General features: G+C 39.7%; 1 protein-coding gene across 1 annotated transcript; it reads right to left on the bottom strand.

The window, feature by feature from the left end:
• Positions 1–1,794: 1,794 nt before the first annotated feature.
• On the bottom strand, positions 1,795–3,591 carry LOC147646562 (endogenous retrovirus group K member 8 Gag polyprotein-like). The gene is made up of 2 exons (XM_086873238.1): positions 2,608–3,591; positions 1,795–1,812 (listed from the first exon to the last, which is right to left on the bottom strand). Exons 1-2 carry the CDS (start codon positions 3,589–3,591, stop codon positions 1,795–1,797), a joined length of 1,002 nt encoding a protein of 333 aa, XP_086729364.1.
• Positions 3,592–9,084: the final 5,493 nt, after the last annotated feature.

The following is a 9,084-nucleotide window of genomic DNA, read 5'->3' on the forward strand; positions in this document are numbered from 1 at the left end:
CGGTTTGCCCTAGCATTTCTTTCTCCTAAACCCACATCCCATTTGTGACTACAAATATGGATAATAGCAAAGGCAGCAGTCCTCAACTTTACTGCTCTTTGAAGCTGCAAAAACAGTTCATATAAACGAGGATTTTTTACTTCCTTTATGTCTGCTTTTTCAATACGTTCACTCACTCCTGCAACATATAAAGAATCAGTTACCACATTAACAGGACCCTTAAACTGCACCAAAACCCAAACAACAGCGACTAATTCCAGAGTTTGTAATGTGTCCTCCTTTTGAGCTGGAATAATGTGATGATTCCATTGTCCTTCTGAATTTTGCCATGTAGCAGCAGCTGTGCGAGATTTCTTTCCAGCATCAGTGAACACCGTTGATGCCCCTGGTAACGGCACAAATGATCGTTTGGGCTTTTCAATCCAATTCTGCTGGCCTATCCATCGTAGTGGTATTCGAGGCACCTCCTCAGTACTGACCACACTGCTGTTGTCAAGCAATGCTTCTTGCAGTGTGGAGCTGTGAATTAAATACCAGTCTAAAGTGTCCTTTTTTATTGGTATCTGAATGACAGCTGGATCTGCACCCATAATTTGTCACAATCGCTTCTACCTTTGTTTTATTAAATCTGCTAAAATTTCAATTTTTTGAATTAAGGTATGTCTCTGTTGTAGTGGTGCTAATAACCACTCTAATACCCGTATCTCCCCTGTTTTCTTTTGTTGCTGTGTTAAAGCACCGATGAGATGTTGAGGTCGAAACCATACAGAAAGGTTAATGTCCAAGTCTGGATCTCGCCTACAAACAACACCTGTCTGGATACAGTCCATTATTTTATTGAGAGCTTCTTCTTGTTCACTGGTGACCTGTATAGGTGCTGTAGGATCAGTACCTTTCAACAAAGGTCATAAGGGTTGTAAAAGTTCATTAGGAATACCCACAACAGGTTTAAGGCATTGCAAATCCCCCAGCAATCGCTGAGCATCATGAACAGTATGAAGTGACATGTTCAATGACAGTTTCTGAGGGGCAACATACTGCTCGGTTAAAGTCCCCCCGAGATATTTCCATGGGGATGACTGCTCTATTTTCTCAGGTGCAACAACCAGTCCATTCTGAAGTAGTTGTGTTTGAATGTCCTTAACTTGTTTATCTGCAAAAGGTTGTGACTGAGCAAAAAGAATATCATCCATATAGTGATAAATAATGGCTGTAGGCCATCGAACACGTAGTGGCTGCAAAGCATTATCAACATAAAGCTGGCACAAGGTAGGAGAATTACGCATACCCTGTGGTAAAACTGTCCATTCAAATCTCTTGTCTGGTTCTGCTCGATTTAATGAGGGCAAGGTAAAAGCAAATCTGCAAGTATCCTGTTCATGCAGTGAGATAGTGAAAAAACAGTCCTCTAAATCAATTATTAACAAGGGCCAATCTCTTGGCAACATTGCAGGATTGGGCAAAGCAGATTGCAGTGCCCCCATTGGCTCCATTTGTTCATTTACTGCACGTAAGTCGTGCAGCAATCGATATTTTCCAGATTTCTTTTTAATAACAAAAATAGGGGCATTCCAAGGACTTGTTGACAACTTTAAATGTCCTTGTTGATATTGTTCCAGCACTAATTGATGAGCTTGCTGCAGACTTTCCCTTTTTAAAGGCCACTGTTCAACCCATACTGGTTCCTGAATTATCCATTTAAGTGGGAGTGGGAAAGTCCAAACAATGGCCTCTACTCTAAAGGGTGCTCATTGGTCAAAGTTACACCAAGTTGGGACAAAATATCTCGCCCTATTAGACATTGAACCTTGTCTGGTAATGGAACAATTGACAAAACAGAATTGATGACCTTCCCATCTAATTGAATCTGGATTTGTGGAGACCTTTTTGCCAAAGTTAAGCCTCCCACCCCTGTAACAGTAACCATACTGGACAACAAAGGCCATTCCTGGGGCCAATACTGTGGAGCAACAATACTTGAGTCTGCCCCAGTATCCAATAGTCCTTCTAATTGGTGGGATTCTCCGTTATAATTGAGAACAACTTTTTGCTTGGGTTGAGTCTTTAAGCCCAGGGTAAGCAATGTAAGTCCTCCTGTAGAACCAAATCCACCCGTACCCCGTGACTGATTTTTCAATGGTGTCAATTGATGGGTATATTGTGGTACTGGCACCAGTTGTGCAATTCACTGTCCCTTATCAATTCTGGCTGGTGGTGCCAGTGTATATGCCATGATATATATTTCACCAGAACAGTCCACATCAATTACTCCAGGTAAAATAAACAATCCCATTAGACTAGCAGATGAACGTCCCAACACTATTGCACCCACAGCTTTTCCATTTATTATCACTGGTCCCATAATTCCCGTGGGAATCTTGTAGGGCTGAGATGTCAATAAATCCACAGTCACTGAGGCTGCCAGGTCCAGGCCGAGGCTCCCTGCTGTGGCAGGCTGGAGGGAAGTTGCACTGATGTTCTGGCAGCTGCTATTTGTGTCCTGGCGCGGCGGCTTCTCGCGCTGACCTTCCCGTTTCCCGATCTCCGGCGGCAAACACTATCAGTGTGGGTATTGGAGCGACACTGATTGCACCAAACAGATGGTACAGTACATTCCTTTCGAATATGTCCAAGGTTGCCACAGCAAAAACATTTGAGTCGGGAGGCTGGAATCCTGCCATTGTTGGTTGTAGCTGCTTGTAGGGGTGCAAGAGCTGCTAAAACCTGACTCTGATTCGATGCCAGTTCTTTAATTGCCTGGGTTAACATTGCCTGTGAGCCCACCGGTATATTAGACATCCTCTCTAATGCCTCCTCAATAGTCCAATTAGCATTTAGGGAATTTAAAACTGACCTGGTTGCTGGATTACAATTCTGTAATGCACATTGTTTTAATAATGCTCCCCTCATATATTCAGGAACACCTGCCTGTTCTATAGCTGCAGCTGCTTTATCAATAAATGCTCCAAATGGCTCATCTCGCCCTTGTTTAATACCCATATAAGATGGAATACCTCCTGGCTCCTTAATCCGATCAAATGCAGCTCGCACTAACCACATTCCTTCTCTCAACTTATCTGGTCCCAAAATAGCTTGTGCTTCCACTTGACTATATGCTCCTAATCCCCTAAGTTCTTCCAAAGTTAGCCCATGCAGTGGATCACCTGCCTGTCTTTGCACATTTACACTTTCTTGGCAATAAGTTTGCCAGTGTGCATTAAACAACAACTGCTGATGCTGACTAAGAATCAATTTCATAATACTCCTACAATCTGCAGGCAACAAAATCTGTGTACCCCACAAATAATCAATCATCTGTCTAACCGGTTCACTGGTCACTCCAAACTGACTGACTGTAGATCGCAACTGTGATAACCATTTCCAATCTAAAGCTGTAATTGGAGCTTGTATTCCTCCCCCTTGCATCGGTGCAAAGGTTACAGGACATGCTACTTCCAATACAGCATCTGCTATTTCCTGATCTCCTTCTTGCAAAATATTCCGTGCTAATGCAGCCCATGTCTCCCTTCTTTCCTGTGCAATAGCCTCACCTAAGTCATGCCCTACCCCAGGGACAGATTTATTTCCCATAGGGGAGGATGGTAACGGTGCCGAAGGCTCCGTTCCAGAATCAAGGTTAGTGGGTGAGGGAATTGGAGATGGCACAAAAGGATTAGCAGCGGCAGCAGGGGTCAGTGACTGCGTGGGGGGGGTCAAGATTACTGTGTTCGTGGCGGGTGGCAATGGACACTCATTAATTCCCTCTAATAATCTATTTTTTGACATGCTGCAGATGCCTTTGTAGCAGCTGCCTGTTCAGCCTGATACTGCAAAAGAACATTATGAACTGTCCGCCACAGTTTTCTCAATTTTTTAGCAGTTTTATCATCATCTAAAGTAGCTTCCCACAATTTATCTCCAAACTTTCGCCACTCACTTAATTCATGGACTGTATGGGGATTCTGAAAACAACCCTGGGCATACCCATAAGCAAGAAGTCGAGGGAGCTCCTTGCGCAAATCAAAGTCTTTAACCTGTCGCTTTTCTAAAAAGCAGGTAAATAAATCATATGCTGCTTGCCTTTCCATCTTACCGTCAGCGCTGTTGCAGCCCCTACAAGGTTTCGGCAGCACGTTACGGCAGGACTCTCCTCTGAGGTCGCCTGGGCGCGGCACCGTTGCTGTGTGATCACAGCTGTTGCTGCAGAGGACCCGTCCCCTGACACCAACTCCCTTGGCCGACTCCAACTCCTTTTTAAGGTCCCAAAGGTTCCAAAGGTCCCAAAGGTCCCAAAGGTTCCAAAGGTCCCTGTTGTTCGGGCGCCATTTGATGAGTTTGGCGGGAGAAATGCAGCACTCAATATGAATGATCAGCAAGTCTCATTTATTGGCAACTCTAAAACCACTTATATAGCACCAATAATTAGGCTCATACATAGTGCAAAAGCAAGCTCATTCTTGGATATTTTTATTTAAGTTCAATTCCACCTAGTCCCACATTCCTGTGATCGCTCATCTATGCTGAATTCACATTCTTCTGATCACAGTGTCCTGTTCTCAGTTAACAGTTATCACTAAGGTCTTTCTGACTTTGCAACATCTCACACCAACGGTACTCTACTGTCTAATTCTTTCTCAACTAATTGCTGCATAGGAATATGACATTTGCTAGCTAGCCATTCCTCGACAATATCCCACAAATTTCTAGAGAAATTCCACAAAATTCCTAAAAATCCCACGAAATTCCCTAAGTCTTTTCAAAACTAAACCTAATTCCTGCAAGATCTCAAAAAATCTCCACAAATTTCCAAAAAAATCTAAGAAAAATCCCCCAAAATTCTTCAAGTCTCCTCCAAATCCCAGAAAAATCTCACAAAATTCCATAAATTTTCTCAAAAGCCAACAAAATTCCTGCAACATCCCACAAAATGTCCACCAATTTCCACCAAATCAAAGAAAATTGCCTCAAAATTCTTCAAGTCTCCTCCAAATTCCATGAAATTCAAGAGAAATCCTCAAAATTCCAGGAAAATGTTACAAAATTCCTTGGATCTTCTCAAAACCCTACCAGACTCCAACCACATCCCACAAAATGTCCACAAACGTCCACAAAATTCAAGAAAAATCCCTCAAAAATTCTTCAAGTCTCCTCAAAATCCCACAAACATCTCACAAAATCTCACAAAATCTCCTCAATATCCCACAAAATTCTGGAAAACCCCACAAAATTGCAGAAAAATGCCACAGAACTCCCACAGTCTTCTCAAAACCCAGCCAAATTCCTGCAACATCTCACAAAATCTCCTCCAATTTCCAGAAAATTCAGGAAAAATCCCACAAAAATTCATTAAATTTCCTCAATATCCTACAAAATTCCAGAACCATCTCACAAAATCTCTACACATTTCCACAAAGTTCAAGAAAACTCCCACAAAATTCTTGAAAAGCCCCTCAAAATTCCAGAAAAATGCCACAAAATTCCCACAATCTTCTCAAAGCATTACAAAATTCCACAAACATCTCACAAAATCTCAACAAATTTCCACAAAATCTAGGAAAACCCCACAAAATTGCAGAAACATGCCACAAAATTCACTCAATCTTCTCAAAACCCAACCAAATTTCTGCAACATCTCACAAAATCTCCACCAATTTCCACAAAATCTAGGAAAAATCCCTCAAAATTCTTCAAGTCTCCTCCATATGCCACAAAATTCTAGAAAAGCCCCACACAATTCCCTCAATCTTCTCAAATTTCTGCCAAATTCCTGCAACATCCCACAAAATCTCCACAAATGCCCACAAAATTCAAGAAAAAATCCGAAAAAATTCATTAAATTTCCTCAATATCCCACAAAATTCCAGAACCATCTCACAAAATCTCCACACATTTCCACAAACTAAAGAAAACTCCCAAAATATTCTTGAAAAGCCCCTCAAAATTCCTAAAATATCCAACAAAATTCCCACAATCTTCTCAAAACATTACAAAATTCCACAGACATCTCCCAAAATCTCCACCAATTTCCACCAAATCCAGGAAAAATCCCTCAAAATTCTTCAAGTCTCCTCCAAATCCCACAAAATTCTTGAAAAGCCCCACACAGTTCCCTAAATCTTCTCAAATTTCTACCAAATTCCTGCAATATCCCACAAAATCTCCTCCAATTTCCAGAAAATTCAAGAAAAATCCTTCAAAAATTCTTCAAGTCTCCTCAAAATCCTACAAACATCTAACAAAATCCCACAAAATCTCACAAAATCTCCTCAATATCCCACAAAATTCTGGAATACCCCACAAAATTGCAGAAAAATGCCACAAAATTCTCTCAATCTTCTCAAATCCCAACCAAATTCCTGCAACATCTCACAAAATATCCACCCATTTCCACAAAATCTAGGAAAAATCCCTCAAAATTGTTCAAGTCTCCTCCGAATCCTACAAAATTCTGGAAAAGCCCCACACAATTCCCTAAACCTTCTCAAATTTCTACCAAATTACGCAGACATCCCACAAAATCTCCACTAATGTACACAAAATTCAAGAAAAATCCTACAATATTCATGAAATTTCCTCAATATCCCACAAAATTCCAGAACCATCTCACAAAATCTCCACACATTTCCACAAAATTCAAGAAAACTCTCCAAAAAATTCTTGAAAAGCCCCTCAAAATTCCAGAAATATCCAACACAATTCCCACAATCTTCTCAAAACATTACAAAATTCCACAGACATCTCACAAAATGTCTACAAATTTCCACAAAATCTAAGAAAATTCCACAAAATTCTTCAAGTCTCCTCCAAATCCCACGAAATTCAAGAGAAATCCTCAAAATTCCAGGAAAATGTTACAAAATTCCTTCAATCTTCTCAAAACCCTACCAGACTCCAACCACATACCACAAAATCTCCACACATTTCCATAAAATTCAAGAAAACTCCCACAAAATTCTTGGAAGCCCCTCAAAATGCCAGAAAAATCCCAGAAAATTCCCTCAATCTTCTCAAAACATTATAAAATTCCACAGACATCTCGCAAAATCTCCACCAATTTCCACCAAATCTAAGAAAATTCCCTCAAAATTCTTCAAGTCTCCTGCAAATCCCACAAAATTCTGGAAAAGCCCCACACAATTCCCTAAATCTTCTCAAATTTCTACCAAATTCCTGCAACATCCCACAAAATCTCCACAAATGTCCACAACGTTCAAGAAAAATCCCTCAAAAATTTATTAAATTTCCACAATATCCCACAAAATTCGTGAACCAGCTCACAAAATACCCACACATTTCCACAAAATTCAAGAAAACTCTCCAAAAAATTCTTTAAAAGCCTCTAAAAATTCCAGAAAAATCCCACACAATTCCCACAATCTTCCCAAAACATTACAAAATACCAGACATCTCAAAAAATCTCCACACATTTCCACAAAATCTACGAAAATTCCCTCAAAATTCTTCAGGTCTCCACCAATTTCCACAAAATTCAAGAAAACTGCCACAAAATTCTTGAAAAGCTCCTCAAAATTCTAAAAAAATCCCACAAAATTCCCTAAACCTTCTCCAAACATTACAAAATTCCGCAGACATCTCACAAAATGTCTACAAATTTCCACCAAATCTAAGAAAATTCCCTCAAAATTCTTCAAGTCTCCTCGAAATCCCACAAAATTCAAGAGAAATCCTCAAAATTTCAGGAAAATGTTACAAAATTCCTTCAATCTTCTCAACACCCTACCAAACTCCAGCCACATCCCACAAAATGTCCACAAATGTCCACAAAATTCAAGAAAAATCCCACAAAATTCTTCAAGTCTCCTCAAAATCCCACAAACATCCCACAAAATCCCACAAAATTGCAGAAAAATCTCAAAAAATCCCCAAATTTACTCAAAACCCAACCATATTCCTGCAATATCCCACAAAATCTCCACAAATGTCTAGAAAATCTAAAAAAATTCCCCCATAATTCTTCAAGTCTCCTCAAAATCCCACAAACATCCCACAAAATCCCACAAAATCTCCTCAATATCCCACAAAATTCTAGAGAAATTCCACAAAATTCCAGCAACATCCCACAAAATTCCCTGAATCTTCTCAAAACCCAACCAAATTCCTGCAACATCCTACAAAATCTCCACCAATTTCCACAAAATCTAGGAAAAATCCCACAAAATTCTTCAAGTCTCCTCCAAACCCTAGAAAAATCCCACAAAATTCCAGAAACATCCCACAAAATCTCCTCAATATCACAGAAAATTCTAGAGAAATTCCACAAAATTGCAGAAAAATGCCACAAAATTCCCTAAATCTTCTCCAAACATTACAAAATTCCAGAGACGTCTCACAAAATCTCCACCAATTTTCACATTATCAAAGAAAAATCCCACAAAATTCTGGAAAAGCCCCACACAATTCCCTAAATCTTCTGAAAACCTTACCAAATTCCTGTAACATCCCACAAAATCTCCACGAATGTCCACATCATTCAAGAAAAATCCCAAAAAAATCACTAAATTTCCTCAATATCCCACAAAATTCCAGAACCATCTCACGAAATCTCAACAAATTTCCACAAAATTCAAGAAAACTGCCACAAAATTCTTGAAAGCTCCTCAAAATTCCAGAAAAATCCCACACAATTCCCACAATCTTCCCAAAACATTACAAAATTCCACAGACATCTCGCAAAATCTCCACCAATTTCCACCAAATCTAAGAAAATTCACTCAAAATTCTTCAAGTCTCCTGCAAATCCCACAAAATTCTGGAAAAGCCCCACACAATTCCCTAAATCTTCTCAAATTTCTACCAAATTCCTGCAACATCCCACAAAATCTCCACAAATGTCCACAACGTTCAAGAAAAATCCCTCAAAAATTTATTAAATTTCCACAATATCCCACAAAATTCGTGAACCAGCTCACAAAATACCCACACATTTCCACAAAATTCAAGAAAACTCTCCAAAAAATTCTTTAAAAGCCTCTAAAAATTCCAGAAAAATCCCACACAATTCCCACAATCTTCCCAAAACATTACAAAATACCAGACATCTCAAAAAATCTCCACACATTTCCA

The sequence above is a fragment of the Cyanistes caeruleus genome, unplaced genomic scaffold (assembly GCF_971803275.1).
Source record: "Cyanistes caeruleus unplaced genomic scaffold, bCyaCae1.hap1.1 HAP1_SCAFFOLD_91, whole genome shotgun sequence".
Classification (NCBI taxonomy): Eukaryota; Metazoa; Chordata; class Aves; order Passeriformes; family Paridae; genus Cyanistes; species Cyanistes caeruleus.

Bases quoted from the DNA above. Each gene is read 5' to 3' on its own strand.
- LOC147646562 (XM_086873238.1), bottom strand. From the start codon at position 3,591: ATGGGAAATAAATCTGTCCCTGGGGTAGGGCATGACTTAGGTGAGGCT.